Source organism: Calonectris borealis, chromosome 3 (assembly GCF_964195595.1).
Source record: "Calonectris borealis chromosome 3, bCalBor7.hap1.2, whole genome shotgun sequence".
In the NCBI taxonomy this organism is placed as follows: Eukaryota; Metazoa; Chordata; class Aves; order Procellariiformes; family Procellariidae; genus Calonectris; species Calonectris borealis.
The window spans coordinates 124,479,989-124,504,916 of record NC_134314.1 but is presented as its reverse complement, the minus strand read 5'-3'; the positions used below and the strand labels follow the sequence as shown (position 1 = coordinate 124,504,916).

At 40.6% G+C, this 24,928-nt stretch overlaps 2 protein-coding genes and 1 long non-coding RNA gene across 14 annotated transcripts in view; 1 reads left to right on the top strand and 2 right to left on the bottom strand.

The window, feature by feature from the left end:
- The window catches only part of USP34 (ubiquitin specific peptidase 34), a 141,648-nt gene extending 133,151 nt beyond the window's left edge, over nucleotides 1-8,497 (bottom strand). Inside the window, exon 1 of the mRNA XM_075147751.1 lies at nucleotides 7,049-8,497. Coding sequence (XP_075003852.1) covers nucleotides 7,049-7,103 — 55 coding nt within the window. The 5' untranslated portion in view covers nucleotides 7,104-8,497. The remainder of the gene's footprint in view (nucleotides 1-7,048) is intronic.
- A 72-nt stretch (nucleotides 8,498-8,569) lies between these two features.
- Nucleotides 8,570-24,686, top strand: LOC142081146 (uncharacterized). Of its 2 annotated transcripts, none has more exons than XR_012673255.1 (3): nucleotides 8,570-8,665; nucleotides 13,874-14,155; nucleotides 24,534-24,613. It is a non-coding gene; the product is annotated as an uncharacterized LOC142081146 (long non-coding RNA). The 2 variants fall into 2 exon arrangements; XR_012673254.1 differs by having other exon boundaries at nucleotides 8,573-8,665; nucleotides 13,874-14,012; nucleotides 24,534-24,686.
- Nucleotides 18,722-24,928, bottom strand: part of XPO1 (exportin 1) — a 40,810-nt gene continuing 34,603 nt past the window's right edge. For all 11 annotated transcript variants that reach the window (XM_075147741.1, XM_075147739.1, XM_075147743.1 and 8 more), the window contains 7 exons: nucleotides 24,654-24,760; nucleotides 24,038-24,232; nucleotides 22,873-23,041; nucleotides 20,966-21,100; nucleotides 20,699-20,858; nucleotides 20,524-20,620; nucleotides 18,722-19,778 (listed from right to left, as the gene is read on the bottom strand). In XM_075147741.1, the coding sequence (XP_075003842.1) occupies nucleotides 19,632-19,778; nucleotides 20,524-20,620; nucleotides 20,699-20,858; nucleotides 20,966-21,100; nucleotides 22,873-23,041; nucleotides 24,038-24,232; nucleotides 24,654-24,760 (1,010 nt within the window). In that variant the 3' untranslated portion in view covers nucleotides 18,722-19,631. The remainder of the gene's footprint in view (nucleotides 19,779-20,523; nucleotides 20,621-20,698; nucleotides 20,859-20,965; nucleotides 21,101-22,872; nucleotides 23,042-24,037; nucleotides 24,233-24,653; nucleotides 24,761-24,928) is intronic.

Sequence of the window (24,928 nt, the reverse complement as noted above, 5' to 3'; positions counted from 1 at the left end):
CTAGTGGTGAAAACAAAGGGATTTGTATTGTAACTTAAATTAGGAAGAATTTTATAGTTACGTGTCACAGATTAATGAAAAGGCAACTGACCACTTCCTGAAAATGAAATTAAGCTCTCATTAAAAATTATGACATTAAAAAGGTGGCATTGAAAATTATCAAATCCCCCCAAAATGAGTTGAGAAGCACAATAGAGAGATAAAGACAGTGAATGTTGCACAACACAGCATAAAGCGCACACACTAATACCATGCAATTTGTACAGTTCTTGCACCCATGATTTCTTACAGAGGAACACGTAAGAGGCTAACAGACTACCTTCTCAACAAAAATCCATTTGCAGCTTAAAAAGCAGGACTTCTACTCTTGTAAGTGTAGAGAAATACCTCACATTTTGAGGGCGCTAGTTCTACACAAAATAAGAAATCAAAAGTGATGCACTTCTACAGTTGGAAGAAGGAAAAAAAAAACCCAAACCCAAAATGCACTCAACTTTTTCAAGGGTTGCAGGAAGGTCCAGTGCTTCAGTTGTTCTTCATGAACCTGCCAAAAAGCAACTACAAGAAATCATCCTTGCCTGCTCATTAGCACAGCAGGTATGGAAGTAGCACATTCTCAGCTATTAAAGAATCTATACAGTACTTAAAAGCAGTGTATATAGTAAGGCTTTTGGCTAACGTATTTAAGACCACAGTGCCCTGCTTTGCTTTAGTTTTCATCCTAAACTTTTCCGTTTCTGTACACAATTACATAGATTAAAAAAATCTCAAGTGGAAGTCAATTAATAAACTGGTGCAAAGAATTGGAGGCTTCTTCAATCTAGTGTGAAGAGAAGCAAAAAAAGCTTTGCCACTCGCTTCCTGGACAGGAACTGATGATCTGCATGGATGCTGATCTAGAAATCATGCCTCAGTTGAGATGTGTTTTTGAAGTCTTATTTAGAGACCTTCTACACATTAGCTAAATAAAGGTCAACACTCAAAGGTACTTCTTCCACTTTTCTGACAAGTTTCAACTTCTTCAACCACTTGTTCCAGCACTAAATCTCCCAGAGGAGTTCTATACATACACATACAAGTATGTATAGATAAACAGGGCAATTATTTCCTCTTCTAATGTTATCTGAAAATAGCTGAAATGTATTTGCACCAAATTTCCTCAAGAAGTTCACCTTTCACCATACAAGCCAGATCTGGAAAATCCCAAAAGTAAAACTTTGCAAAACTACACATAAGCTGGGTATTTTAAGCAAGTGTTAAGAAAACCACAGAGATCCTCACAGTTCTACACCTATGTTTAGCATTCAGATTGCAAATCAATTCCCATACAAGGAAAGGAAGAAAGTAAAAAGAACGGCTTCTCAGCTCTTCACAGATTAGATTCTAGAAACTGCCAATCTGCTACACAAAATGAAAAAAAGAAATTACCACAACATATGCTTAAACAACAGAAATTAAATGGCTACAACCATGTTTAATTGCAGCATGCTATTAGTATAAGCAGCATTCGGTAATCATCGCAACCACTTGCTCCCAAAGATGGTAAGATTATTTTTCAGGTTGTCCCAGCATCCTGACAACTATAAATGCATAGCTTAGCCTGCAAAAATCCTTACTTATTAGCTACCTGAGTTGATAAAACTAACAGATGAGCTACATTTAAAAAAGGAATTAAAAAAAAAAGTAAGTACATCATAAAAGCCATTCTATACAGAGAATCTTTCCCTCCCTCCCTAAGAAACTCTCTTCTGCACAGTGGGAGACTTAACAGGACTTGTTGGAAGCACCAAGACACCAATGTAGCACTGCCATCATCCACAGGCAACTTCTGACTGTGATATTTCTCATCTTTTCTGAATCAGACCTGTATAGTCATCAAGAGAATATGGGGGGGAAATCTATTATGGAAGCCTGTTAAAGGAAACAGTAATATGAACACACAGAACTATACACAAAGCAATACTGAAGAATTAAGCAGGGTGGAGGATAGAGGGAAGAGCAGAAAGAGCATACGAGCCAGCAGAACGGAAACTGAGAAATGGAAAAAATCACGAGCACAGAAAAATAACAACTTCGAAAGCTAACACAAGAGTTGCAACAAAGATGAGGTACAGGATAGAGTCAATGAATATAATCAAGTATTTAGATGAAACTAAATACTCAAAGAAGAAAATATAAGAAATAATAGGAACCAAGTAGTAAACACTGCTTTCCCCTTCCAATCTCTAAAATGCCAAATTGCAGACCGCTCATCAGTTTTCCACAGAACATGATTCCAGGAAGCAAGATCTGCTTTTCTGACTCAGTGTTACTTGAACAGAGGAAGACAGAAGCAAACTGCAGTGACACAGAGAAATCAAAGTAGCAAGGAATTAAAAGCCATAAAGTGAAAAGTCAGTATTAACAATGAAGAAATATATTTTACTGTTTAACATGGAAGAAAAATAAACAAAAAGGAATTCTATGAATTAAAAGGAAGGGCGAGTCTCATAATCCCCTGAAGCCATGCAAGTCCCTCCATGGAAGAGAAAACTGTTGGTCCTCCAAAAGCCAAGGCATCACCTCCAAGGCAGGCAGAGGGAAATAGGGCCAGCGTCTGCTCTCCAAGGTACTGCCCCTTCAACTGCAGCTCGAAATTTCTAGCCTAAACATTCTCTTACCAACAACGCCCCATTACGCTCCCCATCGCCTGAGCATCTAAGGACAGTTAGAACAGCTAGTCTCTCCCAAGAACCGACACTGACAGCATCCAGAATAGCGTAAAACACATAAGTCTTGGACACGTCTCAGGAATTGCTTGGGACTTCCATAACTTGAAAACTATCTTTACAGAGGAAAAAGGATACAGCACCAAAAGGTATGAAAAAAAAATTTAACACGATGAGATAACTTAAAGTTCTACACAAGCCAAATATCTTTAAAAAAAAAGAAGAATCAAATAAAGCAAGGGATGTTTTTCTTTCTTCCTTGATTTTCCTTGAAGTTAATTACATAACTAAGCAAGAATATAACTGTAGAGCCCGTGTAGGCCCCTTACTAGGAAGGCTGAGAGCATCTGTAGCATAAAATTTGAGAATCTATACTATAAATAAAAAAATGAATTTCCTTAATATTACATGTGGTAACTAATGTAAGGATGTTATCTTCCATGGCTTTCTTAAGCTTTAAGGATATTGTAACAAGTCCTTATCCAACATAAGATTTCCCTATATACAAAGAGAAAGATCTCAGTAAATACATGTCAACCATCCATAACTCACAACAAAACTCAGCAGAATGGGATTTACATAACTAATCTTCAGCATCAGTGATCAAGCGGCTTGAGCAATGAGGAAAAAAACCAGTCTTCAGCAGCCTGAACAGGAAAAGTTTCAGGACAAAATCGTTTCTGATCACATCAAATAACATGAACCAAAATCATTGTACAGAACGAAAGCTGAAATACCTTTCTAAAAATAGAAGCCTTTTAGCTACTAAAGTCACAGAATTTTTCCTTCAACTGCTTTACAGTCACAAACAACAAGTTAAAACTACTTTATCTTAGTGTCACCTTCCCTTTTGCTTTAGAAAGTTCACAATTAGAAAGGATACAAGTTCCTTCTCCCATTTTTTTTCCTCTGGTTACTCTGATTCATTTGCAGTAGCACTTCACCACAGTCCCTGGTGACTGCAATTTGGCAATAAAGGGAAAGTTATTTTCATTTTCCTTTAAGTCTGGCTACTCATCCCCTTAATAAGGGTCAAAGACAAAAGTAAACATGAAACAAACACTGAATTTAAATTTTATAAACAATTGAGCTTCTCTTCCTCAATAGGAGACAGTAAAGATTTAGGTTAGTGTAATAAAGTTGGGCAGTTACCCCAGTAACTCCTCCGTAGAGTCGCTGCAGAAGTTCTGAACATGGAAATATCATGTAAGTGGAAAGAAAACATGAATCTAAAAAAAAGGGCCCCCCCCCAAAAAAAAAAGCCATGCAACAGAGACAACTGTTTTACAGTTTTGCACAAGAGGAATAGTCAAACAGTCAAATGAAACACTAGATCGGCACAAAATACTAGGGGTAGTCAAATAATCAATACTGAAGCTTACAGGCAACCACTGAACAAGTGACAGCAGCTCTTGTAGACCAAGTGATGTTAATTATGCAATATTTGTAATAATCTTATTATAACATATACCCAATTTCTAAAATAATACATGAATATTCACAGCATAAAATATGCATCCTCTCCAGAACCCAAAGAGCAAACCGAATGCTGCAATGTTTTGGAATACTTCCATTTCTTATCTACCTCAAGGTAAACATAGCCTCACTCAACCTCCAAGTCTACTCTTCACACTTCCTAAATGCCAGAATTACGTGACAAGATGTCAAGTCAAGCATCTTCAGCATCCAGATTCAGGGCTATCCTGAAGCTATACAAATAGTAAAACACTCCGGCATCTCAGGTGTTTTATGGACCTGATCATATTGGGAGCAGTTCTGCAGGTCAGCTGACAGTGATAACGGACAGAAAACTACAATATTAGTCTACGTCCATCTCTTGTGCTTGAGTAAACTGTGTGTGGTTTTTTATTTTGTTTTGGTGGGTTTTTATTTTTCTATGTTTTACTAAAGGTTTAAGAGAAAACATAATGAGAAAAATGGCCTGCAAGCTTGTGTAGTAGAATAATACCTAGAAGCCTCTATTCATCAATGTGAACTGATTTTATAAGGTTTCAGAGCTGCTAGGAAAAAAAAAGATTAGACTAAAGAGGCAATCACTGAAGAAAGTGAAGCAGAATGCTGGGAAGAAAACAAACTTAGTTCCCAGAAACGAAGAACTGGGAATAACCTAGGCCTACCAAGGTTACCTAAAACCACGACTGCCACTGTATAATAAAACCTATTTTTCCATGTTATCATTTTTTTTTCCTTACTTTCATAAAAACCAAACCAAACGAACAAAACAAACCTAAACCAAAACTATCTATGGAGTTTTAAGTCAACATACATCCACACCAGCTGCAGTCCCAAAGGGAAGCCTCTTAGGCAACCAAGACCAGTCAGGCTCTCTGGGACATGCCACAGCCAGGACTATAAGCACAGCTGGCTCAGGACCAGCCTGAGAACTAGATTTCCACTTCAAGCTAAGCAGAGGCATTCCCAGGCACGCAATGACAATCTTACACTCAACAAACACTTATCATGGAGCATCACGTACTCTATACTTTCAAGTGAAGCCTAAGTGTCTCGTGACAGCATGGTTCTATAGGGAGCTGGAAACTATTACCGTGGCTTCAGGTGTGACACAGCGACCTGCAAAACTGTGGCGTAAAAGACTTGAGAGAGAAAAATCCATGTTTAATGTTACATTTCTGTATTTTCTGGCTTACTTTAGGGTTAAGACTATCTGGGTATCTGCACAGTGCCTAGCAAAATAGAACTATCCTGATCAGGGCCTCTGGACAGCACAGTAATGTAAATATTACTAAAGAACAAATGAAACTCAATATAATCCCTCCTAGACTGACAAAAACTGGCATCCAAAGAAACGCAGGAATGTACAGTGTGTCGATATCAGGGTTCATTTTGGGATACAGACTGCTGTAAATTAACATAAAAGCCTATAATGTCCTCCACACATTTCTCCTGTAGAAAGTGTGTAAATTTAAATGAGCCCCTATAATTAATGCCATGAGAATCTTTCTTCAGTCCTTTGTGAATAAGTGCTCTTATCTTAAAAAGTAAACAATCGTGTCTTCCTTGTTTCTTCTTTCTATTTAAGGCTACTAAAAATGTTTATGTTGTAGAAGATTAATTCAGAAATCAGACCAGACTTTATATAGACTTTACTCCTATTAAACCCCTGCCTGGGAAAACATAAGTGATGTTAACGTACCTAGAGCACTCAGCGAGAAATTAGACTGCTTACTCTGAGCAAGCAACAGATTGTCTTGCAATACAAAAGCTGCTTTAAAGCCTGGGCATTTCATAGGGGAATCTGTGCTTTACTGAGTTCCTGGATCAAATCATAACTTCAAAATACCACTACTTCTCAGGAAATAACCTCAAGATCTGGGAATTTACTGGGTTTCATACTTAGATCAAATGCTGAAAATAAAGATGCTGCGGGGAGGGGAGGTCGGGGGGGAAACCCCAACATTGCTGCTTCTGTCCATAAAACATTGCCTGCTTCTCATGCTTAAGCATAGCAATGAAGCTTTGTGTTAAACATATATATATATATGCATACACATGGACCTTTGGCCAAAAAATAAGTTTATCAGACGACAGGTTCCCAGTTCCACAAGATCTCAGGCGGCCCTTACGAGTGCCACAGAAGCAGGCTCACTGACTACCTGTTACAAAATCGGGCCTAAGAACCCGAAGTCTTGTACAGAGCTCTAGCAAGACATAACTCTGGGCCTACACAAAGGTCACTGCTAGACAAAAGTTCCAGTTCTGCACATTGTTACAGAGTGTGGATTAATATTGTAGCAGTTTACAGTGGGACTAATATGCTTATAATAAAAATACGCCTGGCTGTTTGCAGAATTGTTAAATGCCATCCTTCTGTCACCCATAAATTGGTAACTTCTTCTGAAGAAAACCGGAGCTTCCCACGCGTTCTTTTCAAAACAATACATTAAGAGTTGTTAGTCAATCCACTTTCTAAGTGACCTGTCATACAATTGATACCAAATAGTTATTTTGTAAACATTAGGGTAAACGAAGACAAAGGGCAGTATGCGTTCTGTGTAAAAATGTTTAGTTTAGCAATAAATTTCTAAAACAAACTAGATTATGTTTCCTGGACCTCTTTCAAAACACTGTTTCAGTAGTTTCAGTGAAGAGGCGATCCCAAATGCTCAGTGGGCAGAAAAGGAAACTGCTGGCAGTCTCTGGCTCACACATTTTGGGCATGACCTCATTCTTTACTATCACTTTTCATTTTTGCTGCAGTGTTTTAAAAACCAAGGCTTGACATTACTTTTGTACATTACCTTTAATTATTACTTAAGAAATGCAAAGAACACAACTTGAAGTTATAAAAGAAAGTATACCTCCCTTACAACTCATTCTCATACGGTGAGAAGGTTGGCACACACAATGCACCATCACACGTGCCTTCGTATCCAAACACACACACAAAATAGTTATGTTTATTTAAAGTATGCTTGTTTCTCTGAATGGAAGGCCAAACCTAATGTTATCTGACCAGCATTTTTGGAAGTTAACTATATAGCAATAGTAGTTAGGGAAATAGTAGTAGTAGTTAGCAATATTAGGGAAATTAATAAATTTGACTTAAGAAGCCAAATTTCCTTTTCATAAATAGCAGGTTTATATCTTAAATTATACAGAACCATTAAATTATCCATACCCTAGTATACAGTAAAAAAAAAAAAAAAAAAATTGTTAAAGTGACATAAGGTATTACTCTATCTATAAGGGAGTATCTAGCTGCCTAAAACCCAATTACCTTAAAACAGTTCTAAAAATAAATTCATACTGGAATTTCAGAGATTTCTTGAAATATCAAATTTAACGTCACAACTTTTTTCTATTTGATTATACCAGTCTTGATCAAGTTTAAGGGACAATTATTTATCAATCCATCAAAACCAAGTGAAGTTATCTCTTCCAACAAACAGTTGTCATCAGTATACCATTGATAGTTTAGTCTTATTTTGAACCTACTGTTTAAATAAGCATTCAGTCTATAATACCAACATATTCCCCACCTCTCCAGTTGAGAAAGATAAGATATGCATGCTAAATTAAGTAAATATCACAACGATTGCTCAAAACAAGATATTGGAATTACAAGCTTTAGCCAAACTTGGCAAACAATTTTAACAACCCAACAGTCCTCCGATGTTAACCTTTTAATCTGATTTATTCCAGCCTCTGGGCTCTCCTGAAAGTTAGCTTTACACACACCTTTTTACTTTTCAAATAAAACACTGGCCATCACTGAATATCGTATTTCCCCGGCAAGAAAGTAGCCAACATTCAACTACCATAGTATCTACTCATATATCTTAGGAAAGAACAAACACCAAATGCAATTGGGCCTCACAAGAGTTAAGAAAAAGAAAACTCTACCCAAATCCTGTTCTAGGAAGCATTCTGAGCTTCACTTTATTGGAACATGATTCTCCTCTAAGCGGACTGCAGTGTACAACCAGGAAAAATGTTTAAGATTTGAGATAGCTAAACTTCCCGCTAATCACAAACTTCAACTGATAAGTTCGTTAAATTCCTCAGCATCTCTACAAATCATGTTTTTTAGTCTTTGTTCATGAAGCAGTGCACAGAGACAAGCCTCTGAGAAGCGGGGAAGGCACCGTGCCTGTCACGGAGAACCGAGAGCAGGTTCCAAGGGATACACGAGGCCTGCTGCATAGGGGTAAAGGGGATTTCGTGCCCAAAATGAAAACGGCTTTCAGCGGTGCCGGCAGGAATACCTGCTGTATTAACCCTCCGACCCTCCCGGCTGTTTAGGTAACACCTGTAAAAAGAAAACTTCCGAAGGAAGCAAGAGACCACCCCCGAAGCGAAACACCCGGGAGCTCCTTCCCTGCCCCCCCCCCCCCCAGCCCGGCCCTCGCAAAGCCGAGCCAGGTTCCTTCAGGCGCCGGTTCCCTCACAGCCAAGCAGTCGCTTCGGAAAAATAGGTACCCGAAAACCACCTCCGTCGCGTCCCTTCCCCCCCCCCACCACGGCCACACCACACCGCGGACAGGCGAGGGGGAGGGGGGAGGCAGGATCACTCAGAGCCGCCTTGTCTGCTGCTTAAAAGGGACCCAGCCCAGGCCCGGCCTCCAGCTGCTCAGCAGCCACCGGAGCAGCTCCCAGGCACCTCCTCAGCCGAGCGAGGAGCCAGCTAGGCCCCGCTGCGGCTTCCCAGAGATGCAGGGCGAGGAGCGGGCTCCTCACGCCAACGGCAGGGTCACGTCCCCGCCCGGCCCCACACGCAGACACCCGGGGGGCAGGCGGGAAAGGGGGAGAAGGGAAGGGGGGGGCTCTGCGGAAGGCCCGGCGGGGACAGCCCCTCGGCGAACCCTCCCCAGGCCGCAAGTCGCCCGGCCCCGGTACGGAGAAGAGGGAAAGGGGAAAGAAGCCGCAGAGCAGGGCAGGCTTTCCCTCTATGACCACCCCGCAGAGAGAGAGAGGTAACCCCGCGCCCAGGAGGCCCGAGCCAGGCGGCGAGCGGGGAAAGGCGAGGGGTGGGGGGGGGGTGAGGAAGGAGATGAAGCGGGGTTATAACCCAGCCCGTGTAGAGGAGGGTACGTGGGGTCCCGGCCCGGGGCGAGGAGTGTTGGGGGGAGGGTAGCGGGGGAGGGCGGCCGCACTTACTCTCATTTAACACCTCCAGCAGCTCGGCGCAGCTCTCACACATTGTTCATTAACAGCAGCAGCCGCCGCCGCCGCCTCCTCCCGACCATTGATTGATCCACTCGGTGCTGCTGATTGATGATTGATGGGGGCCGGGGCGGGGGTCAGTCGGGGGGGGGAGGGGAAGGAGGGGGCGGGAAGGAATAGGAAGAGAAGGCGGGGGGGGAGAGGCAGGGGCCGGTCTGGGATCCGGGGGAGGGGGGGATGGGGCGGCTGATCAATGCAAATGAGCCTGTGGCGGCGGCGGTAGCGGCGGCGGCGGGGAGGAGAAGCCGAGTCACTCACTGGCTCCCAGTGACTCCACGCGCCGCCATTTTGCTGAGGGGGAAGGAGGAGGAGGGGACGGGAGCGAGGGGGGACAGGGCGCTCGGGCTCAGCTCGGCAGTTTCCGACCAGGCAGGAGGCGAAGGTGGCCGAGTCCCTCCTCCCTTTCCTTTCGCCCCGCCTTCCCACCCCGGGCCGAGCGGCGGGCTGGCGAGCGGGGAGGAGGAGGAAGGGGGCGGGCCGGCAGCTGGGGCCGGGAGGGTAAAATGGCGGCGGCGGCGGCGGTTGCGGCTCCGCGCGCGCCCGGGGTAGGGCGGGAAGCGCGTTTCCCTGCCCTCTTCCCGCCTCCCGCGAGGGGGGATCTCCTCCAATAACGCGCACACGCTGCTGTGACAGGGACGGAGGAGCGGCCTCGGCTGCTTAAAGCGAGCGGCCGCCGCTGGAGGACTCCCCTTGCCCGCCCCCGCGGGCGCCCTGGAGCCGAGCTGCCGCCGTGCCTCGCTTTCCCGCCGCTCTCGCCTCTTCCCGGGCTGCCGGAGGATGTCTTCCGAGGCGGACTCGGCCGGCTCTTCGCTGAGCGGGCCGCGGGTTTTGAGCGCTGCCCGGTTACTCCCTCCTCATCGTTATTATTATGTATGTTGGGGGAGCTGGAGACCTCCCTAGAGCGCGGCCGGAGGCAGCGGGCTGGCGCGGAGGCCCTGTGGGACCTCCGGCCTGAAGGGAGCGCTTAGCGCACGGCGCCGAGCTCCAGCGGGCGCCTTTGGGGCACGCTGCGTAGCAAGGAAGCTTCCTAGGTCTAGGCGGGTTTTCAGGTCTTTCGTCTTTCGGTGGTTAGTGGCGTTTTCCGCTGGCGGGGCGCGGGACGGAAGAGTCGTCGGCCATCTCCTTCCCGCCCGGCCCCGGCTGAGGAGAGCTGGAGCGGACTCGGGGACGGGCACGCGTGGACACGTCCTCTCCCGGCCCCCCGAAAATAAACGTTTGAAGTACTACGGTAGCGTTTTATGCAAATAATTAAATTATTTTTACCTCAGAGAGTTTTCGACCCTGCTTTTTTTCCCCCTTGGACAGTGATTTATTCTGCATAATAAGTGCCTAATGGCAGGTACAGCATCTGTGAATAGTTGGGAGTAGCGCGTTTTCATGAAAAGACACAGTCCACTTCTTAAAAAATAAACGAAAGAACTTCACTTAAAGTTACATAATTTATGCTGATTACAACTACTACTACACTTAACTTTATCTTGGGCACATTTTGAACAAGATTTCAGTCTCCTGGAAAACAAGTTTTCAGGCAAACAGCAGTTTTCCATGCAAGAAAAACCTTTTTTTGCCACCTATTAATCTTGCACACTCAGATGCTCCCTCTGCCAGGTACATGTAATAGGAATATGAGAGATCTTGGCTGCTTTTTCTCCCCAAAGTAGGCACTTCTCTCGTACCGCGTTAATGTTTTTTACTTCTGTAGTACCACCCAGTGGTAAGTTAGTGTATTATTCTGAATGCTTCTAGTTTACCGACTTGTACATAGGATTAAGGAAACAAATCTATTAATAGCCGCAATGCAGATGCAATATAGCTTAGTAGAAAGTAAAATCAATCAAAATTGCCAAATTAGGAAAAAAAAAATGGAGAGCTGTTCTGAGTTCCTCAGTGACTGACTTAAATGGAAGAAATATAAAATATGTAAGTCTGATGTCATTGTGGAAACACAGTTTTGTCTTCATTTCCATAAGCATATGTACACAGGCTGTGGTGGTTGTATATTTAACAGCAGCGGTGGTTGTATATGTAACCTCACACTCAAGGGCACAGAATGCGCTCCTAACAATCCTCAAGGCATCAGTTCATTAAGCTAAGATAAAGATCTCCACTGCTGCTTAAAAATATGAGACAAGTTATTGTCACCGATAGACCTCGCTTCAGCTATAGCTACTGTGGAAGTCAGGAATATACTAGAAAGATCTTTCACCCAGACTTACTGTCAGTACTTGTTTTTAAATACTCTCCAAGTTAGGGATAGCAACAAGAATAGCTATTCTGAAATATTCCCTGCTGAAATTTCCATTTACTGAGTTAAACGAATACAGAAAATTAACTTCTTTGAGAGTCTGTGCAAGACAGAGATTCCTTGTTCTCTGTCACTTTAATTCACATCATACGTTTATGCAAGTATCTTTCAAACAGGATTTCTGAGAATAACAAAAGATACCAGTACAAGAGACAGGAGAAGGACTGCAAGTAATTAACAAACTAAACTTTCCTGAAACTTTTTACGGATCTTTCGTGTTATATGTAACTTAAAGGTGTTTTAGTTCCCAACAGTCAGTCTTTTCTAAACAATATCTTTTCTATTGATAGACATAGGTGGGGTGGTTTAGTTATTAAAATGGCACAGACGTACTGGGCCCTATAAGGCCTTTTTTGGCGGTGTGATCTCTTCCAGATGGCCTGAAAACTCGTATAGTGGAAGAATAAAAGAGCAGTCCAGAATATTAAAATTATCACATTCTGCTCATGCCTGACTTAAGGTACCGACCACCTTTCTTTTTTACCGCACTGCTTTCAAAGCTTGAGATCTGTCAAAGGTGGATCAGAGGCTTTTATGTTGCGTATATACAAAATGTCATTTTTCACTTGATGTTGTGCTGCCTTACCTTCTCTGTGTCTGAGATTATTTCAATTATCTTTCTTTTGTATGTCATTTTTTTCATGGCTTTCATGAGTTGTCTTTGCAATATGCCATATGCTATTTTCTGAATCGTATCAGTCTTCATTTGCTGGAATACCCTTTACTTCTTACCGTTATCAAAATTGAAGTTACTGAAGTTGGAAGGCAGAGCTGTACAACGAGGAGCTTAGAAAGCATCTTAACTTTGTCACACCAAAACAACATAAAACCTGTATCTCCAAGGAGTCATGCTTATTCGCTTCCCTAACCTTTAACATCATATTGCACAGGTATTCCCGCTAGCACAGAATGAATCAGTGGTTATATGGTAGGAGTGAGTTGTCCGAGTCTGGAAAAAGACCACATTTTTTGATAGAAAGCGTAGTTCCACAATCTGCATAATCTGATTTGAATTTGCACTTTTCTTTCCCCTCTTTCTTCCTTATACAGACCTTGCAGTAAATTTTATAACAGAACCAAAATGAACTGCCAAAACATCTTAAAAAGATTGTTTTTCTGACAAATCAGGTCTTTGATCTGATTGCAGTGCCACATAAACACCAGAGTCAGCACAAGGAAGGGGCCTTTTGAAGCATGGTATCACATGCCAAGTTCAATGAATACAACAGAAGAGTATGGGTGACCTTGAGTCACTCCTACTTTTGAGCAGATTGGAATATTGCCAGCCAGATTCTCTTTACTGCACACAAGAATCTTATTTTTTATAGAGATGAAATGGCCTTTTTTTTTTTTTTAAAATGAAATGTTAGCTTCCAAACAAAAGACAACAGGAGCTATAACTGGCCTGGTTACAGTGATCATCAGCCTTCCGCTCGTCTCTGCGTTGTTTTTTTTTCTCTTGACTTTTATTCTCTCCTTATGTGCCATCCCTGCAAGGTTGTTTGATCCCCAGGAGGCCCCCTTTCCTTCCCTTGGCTGCGATGCTCCTAATCTGGAAATATTTGCTCTGGTAAACTGCCAGCACAGTTCTTCTGGAGGAGTAGCTTAGATAAATGCAGGACCTGAGCAAAACTAAAATTCTTAATCCAAACTTGGGATTGGATTAAGAGTTTGAGAACATATATACACATACTTTCCTAAATTAATGGTGTCCTACTATGTCCCAACACTGAACTAATATTGTAGTCCTGGCTTTCTTTTGGGTAAAGATGGAGTTAACCACCACCCCACCCTCCAAAAAAACCCCACCACGCCTAGCCCCCCCCCAAAAAAAAAAAAACCCACACAACAAACCAAACCCAAAACCAACAACAACCCCGAGGTAGATTAGGCGTTGAGGTGGTAAAGCTGGTCACTGTTCCTTTTTTGGGACACTTCAGCCTCTCCTAGCCTCGTACTTTGTATTTTTAAGCCTTCATTCTCTCATATGAACATACGTAGTTGGTCATTTGACCTCAGAATAGTAATTGTGAAAGACTTAACTGAAACTTTTTGGTTTTTTAGCATTAGTCATGTCAACTACTTTTAACCAGAGCTTTGTCTGATGTGGGATGACTGAATTATCTTGTTTGAATTTCCTGTTGCTCTGCTGTAGGTTCCGATTCCTGTAGCAGCAATAACTGAATGGATTGCGTGTTTACTCCTCTGCTGTCACGATTTACAATGAAAGGTAAACTACCCGTGATTTCAGCAGATGCTACGAGGAGATGGGAGCTGTGACAGCTGGAAAGCAAGTAAGTAATTTCTGCTGTACAGAGAATAGTGTCAAAAAGGTGAATTCCAGTCAGTCCAGTTGTATCTGTGACCTCTAGCCTGGAATGATGCTGGAAATGGTTGGAAGCCATTGCCTAGGAAATCCTTAATTTCATTAAAGGAAGTAAGTCTCTGCCTGCATAATGTAAAGTTACCAGTGAAACTTGGCTGAAATGCAACAGGATCAGTTTAAATTTGCACACTTTTAAGTTTCAGCACTTGACTTTCATTGCTCTATCAGCATTTTAAAAACTTTTTAACAAGGTTCGTGTCTAACCAGACTTAGATATCACAGACAAATTCAATTAGTTTGACTTACCCCAAATATTAGAGAATACACTCACAATAATTTATAGCCCTATTAGGCCAAAAACATGTCATGTAAGAATAGATAATGTTCACTACACCGCCAAGCTACATTAAACAGTTTGCTCCAAAATCAGCTGTCTAACTGGCTGCTCAGCACTTTAGTAGGAAAATAGTCCACATCCGAATATTACCAGCTATTGGGTGTGGTAAGAATCAGTACAGCCAGGTAAACAGGGCAAGCTCCACTTTAGAGTGGAGCAGGCTGCATCTTAGAGCCTGTTTCTTAGGTTGCTATCTCGGTTAGTAATTCAGCTGAAGTTACTTTGTTTGTGTACTTCTGTACCCATAAAGGCCTGGTGGAGATTTGACTGTACTAGTTTGAGCTTCAGTGCTACTAGTCTACCACTGCTTTTTCCAGAGGAGACAGTCTGAGGATTATATCCAACGTTCTCAACCTCATTCTGGGCTGATATCCCTCACAGTGTGTTTCAATCTTCATTTTGATTATTTCAGTCTATAAAGTAGTTGTCAGATGGTCATCCCTTTGATTTGAAAGCTGCCTTTCTGAGCGTGAGTGGCAGCGCCATCAGCAACCGAACCATCTTACCAAAGGGAGAGCGCACAGCCAGCCTTTTTTGTACATTTGGACCCCTTTTGCACTTTTTGCTGGTAAAGCACATGTTTACAATGTTCGTTTTGAGAACTTTGCTTTTATGATTGCACAGTTGCAAGTTTCAAGTTAACCCTGAAAGCAAACGGCTCAGAGGTAAAGCGCTGGGAAGAGAGTTCACAAGCTAATTGCAAAGCTTTGAGTTCATAAAACCAGTTACGAAGGTTGATGCAAAAGTGTTCAAGCCAGATCTAATGCTAAAGAGATGCCGCAAGAGAAAACTGGTTATGACCTGGTTATCAGTATACGTGTTAAAATAACCAGCAATAGTAGTAAGTGGGCTGCAGTCAGCTCTTTGCAGCACACGTACACACCTAACCTTGTTACGTAGTCACATCGGAGAAAACAATTTTAACTCCTCCCTCCATCCTCCGACCTAAATTGGCCAATTCTTCCCGATAGTCTTTGCTGAAATTTCAGAATCCATGAGAGACTACAGACTTCTCAAGACTCAGAAAAAACGGAGACAATATTTTAAAAGACTTAAGATTTAAATGGCGTTCACAATAAAAAAAAAAAAAACAGGCCCCTTGACATATTTTGATGGGGGACTTGGAAGAGACTACCCAATGTATTGCCTAGGAAAAAGAGCCATTTAACTTTTAACTTACAAGGGGTAAATAAAAGTGAGAATGTCAGTGTCTTGTTTTCATCTTTGACTTCCATCGCTCTCATCTGTACTTTTAACTTCCAAAATACTCCTCCTCAACCCCATCTTTTCTTAGCGTTCTATTTTCTCATACCCACTCACAGCACAAACAAGCACTCACAGGTAGCGAGAAACACACGTACAAAGACCAGCAGCAGCACACAGGGAAGGTATGCAGGTATGAAATCAGCGATTTCATGTGCTTTAAGTAATTAGGGTGCATTGTGTGTGAAATCTTACCTGAAAAATTCCTCAACTGGAATGGCCAAGCCTTTTTCCCAAGGGAACACTGCTGGCCATAAATGAGCCTTGGACACTGAAGCAAGGAACTCCTAAATCTGAAAGTCTAAAAATAAGTTCAGTCTCAAGAAATCAAGTACAGAGATGCCTTCACAAAGGGCAGAGGAAAGGAGAGGCATGTTCTTTTACCCATTTTTGGCACCAAAATGGTTTCTAAAAAGCTATCTCCAACATTTCAGTTTTGCTCCGTAACATTTGGAGACAAACCTCGTAAGTGGGGAGAAAGGGGAAAAAAGCTAGACATATCTTCCAGCACATAAAAACAGTACCCCAGAAGTCTTGGATCAGTAATAATCATTTATCCAATGATAAATGGACTACGGGACAGACTGGCCCCTAGACACAATACAGCACTAATGCAAGTTCCTCATTTTAGTTGCCCTCTCTACATTTTAAATGTGTTATTTACAGCACCTTTTCCTAATCTTTTTTTTTCTATTAAGAAACCCACAGCTGAAGTGCCTTTCCAGTGCCAAAAACTATTAGAAGTCACTCTTAAAGCTTCCTTGAGAGATGAGCATTTCTAAAGCTTTTTTTTTGCATAAATATTAGCTTTATTGGAAAATAGTTCACTTAACCAGATTAACACACACCAAATTATTCTAGTTTAAAAAAAAAAAACCAAAAACAAAACCAAGCCAAACAAACTAGCCTAAAATGCTTTGGAAAATAATCTGCTTCAATTACAGTAGCAAACACATCATGGTAGCCTGAAACAAGTATTCGGGGGTGTCTTCATCAGCTAACAGGCAATCAATTCATGTAAACACAGAAAACACCCTGTAATATTTGTATTTATGAATGTACCTGGAGTACATAGAATGTTTGTGGTTTTTTTTTAAAATCTGTATAGAAATATGCACAAAACATTGGTTTACATATAGTTACAAGTTATGTAGATGTTTATATGATGGTTCATGCTTTTTATCCATGTATTTTAATTTACAGAGTGTGCATTAGAACTAGAACTTTCTTAAAATGTACATTGTAATTATTTTGTCCACATTCAGGATAACTGCACTAGAAATATGCACACACACAAGTCAAATCTTTAATGGTATCCAGAACTCTGCACAAGCTGCATTTTTATAGCATCTGCAGAGATCAGTGAAAGGCACCGATTCGTGTGATAACAAGTCAAGACCACAGTTAAGTTTTTAGATCTAAAAGGGAAACAAAAACTAAGATTAAAATTTTGTTACTAGATAATCCAAAAGGTATCAAAATAATGAAACAACTCTTCTCTGATTCAACTTTAAAAATACATTTCAGATTTGTTGTTTGAGTTTAGCTCAGATTTAATTCTTCAGTAAACAACCAGACCACGAGCCTCAGTCTAACTTGAATCTTAAATACGGAAAGAAGTAACATGCATAAAAGCATATGTGCGTTTTTTTGTTCAAAACTATTTTCAATGCACTGTTAATGCCACTGCAGGTCAGAACCAATTTCAGTGTTTAGTTCTGTGACTCATCGGATATGATCGTTCTGACGTCACGCTATCGGTGTTATTTATTTCCATTTTAATAAGACTTTCTTACTTCTCTGCACAGCTTTTGATTATCTGTAGCTCTATAATGCTGCGACTGAGTCTGGTCACAAGCCATTTAATGTCCATTCCGGATGCGTCCTTCGACAGTACTTCAAACATTTTACTTTAAACTGCCTATTAAAGATGATACCGGCCTTCACAGAGCAGGACAGAAAGCTATACATCAAGAGGACAGGAAGACATGAAAAAGCTTAAATCATGAGCTTTAAGGAGAGAACGAAATGAGTTTTGTAACTATAAAAATAATTAACAATTTTGGTAGGCTGTATTCTAAGTCCTAACCATAAAGGCTTTGAGGAACCTTCTCTCCAGAGATTAGCAACTGCCAGCTCACAACCTTTATATTGCCAAATGACCTTCAGGCAGAAGCGGCGAGGCTTTTTTAGAGCTAGCTAAGTAAAACAAATGGAGAGATGTTCACAAACAGAAGGGGACCAATACTTAAGACGGGAAACATTCTGGCCACAGCTAAATTCTACATGAACACTGCTAACTCATGCACTTCTATTTCAAAAGGAATATACAGCACAAAGTTAACTACAGTATCCAAACTTACATCAAACACCTCCACAACTGTCTAACCTTGTTTTACAGCTCTGCATGAATGGCTATACTTTGCAACATAGTAACAATCTTAAGATTAGAGACCAAATAAATGGAAAAAACTTTGGGAAGAGCTTCACATGAACTGTTAGAAAACAGAGACAAGACATTACAAAAATGGGGAAGCCAAGACTGTACACAATCTTAGTGTTCATACTGCTTTTCGTATCTGTATTTCATAAATCTGTGAAAATCATTTAACTACAAAACTTTAGGTAGAAAAATAACTGTAGATCTTGTCTACATGTGTTATTAACATGTACTAGTGTCAATTGTTTAGTCAAGATACAGTGCAATACCTCTTTGAAATAAATTGCAAAGAGTCCGTATAGACAGAGCGCAAGAGTACCTTACTCCTGGCATTTTATAGTAATGTAGTATGGAATACTTATTCATGAAGGTAAGTCAGAACAGCTACTGTACTTCCAAATGGAACCCAACTTAATTCACGTTAACTTCAAGCACAGCCAAAGTCCTTGAGATGAGGCAAGCCAGAAGCAACAGTTATCCAGACCTCAAGGAACTCTTCCTATGCCTTCAGGATACAAATCTTAAATATGATCACAGCATTTTCATCCAATAAAAGAATAAGCCAAAGAAAGAAAAATAAATGTAAACCAAGTTTATTTTGCTTTTAAGTAGTGTTCTTTAAGCACTACAGCATGGTAAACAATGTAAATTAGTATAAGTCATCTCAAAAGCCAGAGTTTTTTTTTTTTATTTTATGAGTTGTTAAAAAGATGCAGCCTATTCTAACAGGATAAATATTTTAACCATTTCACTTCGAGTTAATGAAGGCTCACAAATGAGCAACACTCCTCATTGAGGAAAACAAAAAGCTGTTGTCGACAAAGCGACAGCACACACACAAGAACAAAAGAACTGTGTAAAAATAACTAACTGTACTGTGTTCCCATACTCTTTAGAAGTTGCTTTACAATGGGATGATATGCACATGATCTTGCTGCAAACTTGCCATACAACTTGCAAATACATGTAGCCTAGCCTTACCACTCAGTCCAAAAAGCTGCTAACTGATCAAAACAAATGCAGCACTATAATCCTCTGCTTAACAATTAATTCAATCTGTTTTACTCATTACCTTTTCTCCTAGACTGCAGGACAGACTAGAAAGAAAATGATCCCGAATTAAAAATCAATACTCTTACAGGAAATTGTATTATTTTGCAATATAGTCTTTTACAAGTTATGTTTTGCCTATTTTCCCCTTAGCCACAAAATGGGCATGAAGTAATTACTTTGAAAATGCCTTAATTTTCAACTTCATGCAAATCTAAATAAAGATGACCAAACAAAAGCTTAAACAATGGAAGGATATTTCACAGAAAATTTCTTATACAAAAAACACATAAGAAAAAGGGCCACTAGGTGACATTTTAATTTACAAATTGGCATCATTTTGGTCAACAAATATCCAAGTGCTGTTTTCTTCTATCACAACAAAGTAGCTGTACAGAAAGAAAACTGCAAAACTTGTTTTATTTTTTTTCTTTTTTTTAATCGCACATCTCCTCGGGAATTTCATGTGGATTAAGGATGCCAGGTACAGACATCTGAAGTTTATGCTTCTCCTCTTGAGCCTGCCGAAGGGCTGTTTCTCTTTCCTCCAAGAATAAGTCTGATGTGTCTTCACCTGCAAATTCCTGTATAATGCACATAAAATCATTAGTTTATTGTCAAATGCTTTAGGCAGAGTAATAAGCTTCCAAAATCCAGAACGATAGAGAAAACATCTTCCCTTCATATTCCCTGCCAGACTATCTGCTTGTTTTGCTTTCTGTTCCTAAGGTCAGAATTGGTATAAAGGAATGCAAAATGTTTTAAGATTTTTCACTATCACTGTTACGGAACAGGATGCTACAATAACCGAACGTTTAGAGCATAGCACCATTAAAGCAGTATCATTACCATTTTGAAATACCTGACGGTTGCAGTCTCAAAACTAATTAACAAACTCTTTCCTACAGTCTTCCTGAATTCTAGCATCTTTAGAAAAATAAAAGCATAGCGTTACTCGAGCAAGTTTCAAAACACGTCCCAGTCTCAAGCAGAACTGAAACAAAACCTGCTTAAAAATCAACTTGCTTTACGTTCTATTAGAGTAAGTTTTGCAGCCATCTTAGACATACGAATTGTATGCACAGCGTAAAGCACAAGTGATGACATTTAAGCTCAAAATTAAATCACACTGAAATAGATTAAATGATACACCAGAGTCATGCAAGCCATTTGACAGAGTTCTTGCTACATTTTAAACAGCTGCAAAATAACTTGTATCTCCTAAAGAAACACTGAATGAACGCTGTCCAAGTATTTTCCAACAGTATCATACCGCTGAAAAATCATTTTTCGTTTCTTGGGGGGGCAGAGGGGAAGCACCAAACATACCTTGATTTGGACCAGGAAATCCCTTAGGTGTTCCTTGAAGGCAGGAATATCCTGGTTTAAACTGAAGAGTCCTGTTACAAACAGCTTAACCTGGGCACTAACAGTAAACACATCAGTTAGGATTTCAAGACATAAGAACCCACTTAAAAGTATTAAAGAATGACGGCACACTTACTCTTGCAGGTGAGGAAACGCAGATTTGAGAAGATTAGCAACATACTCCTGAATAAACATTTGGTTGTTCACTGGATTTCCAGGGTTTAACGGAGTACTTATTTTTCCCTCTTCTACCAAGTTGAACATGTATGCAAGGATTGATGCATGCATTGTCAAACCTGAACAGATCAAAGTTAGAGTTATTATTCAGAACAGGATGCCTACCCTTATCTTGATGTTCAAAAGGATTGTTTTCATCAACCGGCTCACGTATATGCATTCTTACCAGCGGTGTGTGAGGTGTCTGTTACAACTGAGAAAATGTGCTGAAGGATATCACAGAAATATGTCTGATAGAAACTCTGGGCAGCAGTCTCTTCTTGTGCAACATTCTGTAGTAGAGTATAAAGTATCTGAAGTCCTGGAAAATTAAAAAACTAAGTTGACCAACAGAACAATATTAAAACCTCTGCGCATATTTTTGCCTTTTCCAAAGTGTCCTCGTTTCGGCTGGGATAGAGTTAATTTTCTTCCTAGTAACTGGTGTAGTGTTGTGTTTTGGATTTAGCATGAGAACAACGTGATAACGCACTGAAGTTTTAGTTGTTGCTAAGTAGTGCTTATATGAAGTCAAGGACTTTGCAGCTTCCCGTGCTCTGCCAGGTGCAGAGGAAGCTGGGAGGGGGCACAGCCGAGACAGTTGACCCAAACTGGCCAGTGGGGTATTCCATACCATATGACATCATGCTCAGTATATAAGCTGGGGGGAGTCAGCTGGGGGGCAGCGATCACTGCTCAGGGACTGGCTGGGCATAAGTCGGCAGGTGGTGAACAGTTGTGTCACTTGTTTTTCCTGGGTTTCGTTCCTCTCTCTTGTTGTTTTACTTTTCATTACAATGTATTATTATTTTTTTTATTTCAAGTATTAAGCTGCTCTTATCTCAATCCATGAGTTTTCTTACTTTTGCTCCTCCGATCCTCTCCCCCATCCCACCGGAGGGGGGAGCATGAGCGAGCGGCTGTGTGGTGCTTAGTTGCCGTCTGGGGTTAAGCCACGACAAAGCAATACAAATATCCCCAGAAATTCTGATAGGCACCAAAAAGACAAGTATTACACATGCAATTATTTTCTCAGGCATTTCTTCAAGTAGCCACTAGGGGGCTATAGCTACATTTATATGGCATGCGGATTTTATTTGCATTATTAGGTGACAGAAGCAAAAAGAACGAATCATATCACTTTATTGGTACTAATGAAGGTGAGAGAAACCCTCTACCAAAACAAATGTTTGCTAATTTAAGAAGGGAAAGTGTTTTAATTTTTAATATTACATGAAAAGTTAAATGACTTTACTAGGTGAAACGCAACTGAAAGGTATCTTCTATCCCCATTCCTTCCAAACACAAACACAAGGCAATTGGCTAAAAACTAAATGGCTTCACAGCAATTTTTTTATCCAGTAGTCAAGGTAGTGCATTAAGCCCAGGATCTTAAAAAAAAATAATGTTTTTAGGATTTAAGACTCTTATATAGCCTCTCCTAGTCTCCCTCGATAACTGTCATTCTGGAGGGCTTTTTAATTACTCAAGTCTGTTAAATGAAGTGATACACTCAGCTGCTCCATGAAATTTCATCCTAAATTTAAACGGCTTGCTGTTGTCCAAAGGAAGCATAATCCGCCTTCTTAACAATCTAAAGTGTTCCCCTTTCCTTATGCCGTGGGCTCGCTCCCAGACCGCAAGTTCAGCCCCCGCCCCAATCATTCACTTTTCTGCTGGACTTTTCAGTAGTTACTGAGCAACTGCCTTACTGAGGTATTAATTCAAACACTGCAGGCAGCACTACAAAAGTAGAGCTGTAACACCAGTTTTAGCAGCAGTGAGCTGTTGCATCAGTTCAGCCATTTCAGAAAAGTGCCAACCCTCACATGGAAAAAAAAAAAGCAAGCAGAAACTGTAACAGTGCTCTCTTACAGCTACGGGCGTGAAACAGAATCCAAGTATTGCAGCCCATTAACCTGGCTGACAACTTGAAGCTGAGACAGAAGAATATTATTCTTGTGCAAATGCAGTACAGAATCACGTGACTGGAATGCTAAGTTTGACTAAAGAAAAAGATGCAAGAAAACAGCATTCTACTAGAAAATATCTGATACTGCAAACGAAGTCTGCATATTAAACAGTTCCATTTACCTGTGTCTGCAACATTTCTCATTGTGTGTTTGAAAGCCCAAATAATAGAATCCAGAACAAGTTTGAACTGTGCAGGTGGAATGGCCAGGAATGCTGGGAAGCAATGAGAATTTACAGCCTGGAGTAGCAAGAAGAAATTTGTTCTATGTTCAGGATATTCTTCAAAGTCCTAGAAGGAGAGGGGGGGAAAAAAAAAGTCAAGCTTCCTAAAGATCCATCATAATATCTTCTGTTAAGTAGAGTGAGTCAATAGCTGACATAGAACAGCATTTAGATCCCAGGTTTAAAGTAACCTTAAATGCAAAGCAAAAGTTACATTTCTCAGGGAACTTTTTTCCCCATTTTTCCCCACCAAAGCTTGGTAAGACCATCTTCTAGAGTTACACAACATTGGCAGGCTGAGCCACGTTTTGTCAGTACAGAACCTTAATCACCACTCAGTCCACAGATAAACAGACAGATGGTCTCAACACTGGTTAAGCACCTATGTTGCTACAGGGGTACAATTTCTGGTTACACCCTATTGCAAAGTAGCACCAATTCAGCTGGTAGTGCTCAAGTATTATGCAAATACATATTGCAAACTATAGCATAAGAACTGCATTAGTGAGGAAATACTCAAAATCACTGATCAGTACTTATATTCATAATTTTTAAATATTTATGAATTTTAGCAGTTAGTCCTACACTGACATTTGACTGAAGTACACTTCTGCTTCCAGAAGCATGACATTCCAAATCCCTAGAACAGAAAAATTACTAGTGACTTAAATTGAGAGCTAAACAGAGAAATTTTTAAGGCAATGAGATTAAGACATCCAACTAGACAGCCAGACTTCAACACAAGTATGTTCGTTTGAGCAGAAATTTCTTGAAGTGCCACAAATGCACTTTTTGACTGCAAAAAAACAGGGAGATGATCCACAAGACACCACATATGGAAATGATATTCACAGAAAGAAGGCATGAACCCCTGCTTAATTTCCATAAGATGAAAGCTGTGTAATAACTCTACGTTCACTACATCCTGCCTCCCTTCACTGCAAGAAAAGGGTATCTTTCACTTAAAGATGTACCAACAGCCAAGACTAGTACTCTTACAAAACCCCATTTTTTTGTCTTCAGTCATTAGGGAACACCTTATCCAAAGTTTAAATATAAATACCTTGTTGATCATATTTAACGTGCACTCAAAAACAGCATCAAATATCTGAGGTATTTCAGCAGTAATGTGTCCACCCAGTTTGTTTACAATGATAGCCATAGTACTAAGTACTTCAGGTTCTCTAGCGGCTGGAACATTTCTCTGGTAGTCAATGAGAACTGCATCCAACAAGGGAGGAACAAAGTTTTCAGCTACCTAATTGAAAGAGTAAGCCACGGTTATAACAATGCAGTTATTGAACAAAGTCTCTAGCGTACAGTTTATAGCAAAGTTTGTTGTTTAGTTACAGGCAATACTTCTCCTAAGGAAGCTGAAATACGTTACCCTTCCATAAACTCCCCACCCTCCATATCCATCCAGCAGGGCTTCCCATAGGGTTCTCTTAAACCTCCCTGAGTCCGTTTAAGATTCCTCTCAGCTAAAATTAACTGAAGTATCTCGAATGTAGCTCAGGCTTACCTCTGTATGATCATACTTTCTCCATCATATTTTACAGACCTCCTGAAGCAAGTTCCTGTGACCAACTGATTCAGTCAACAGCAGAACAAAAAACAAACAAACAAATTTCATCCTAAATCTGTCTTACGAGTTATTTGTACAAAATAAATCTACTTACCATCTGAGGATCATTGGACCTGCTCACCCAGCCAGAAATTAGTTTTAAAGTTTCCCTTTTTACAGTCCTCATACTTCTAATCAAGGGCTGCTTTGTTACCATTTCACCTGAAAAGTTTTAAATCTTCAGTTAATCAGGTAAGGTGTAACAAAAAGATTGACTTAAATTGGTATTACAAAACAGAGAATGCTTGATTTTTATATCCGAACTACAAAGACTATTAAAGACGACTTATGCATATTGTGCAAATTAAAAAAAACTACCTCCCCATTCTA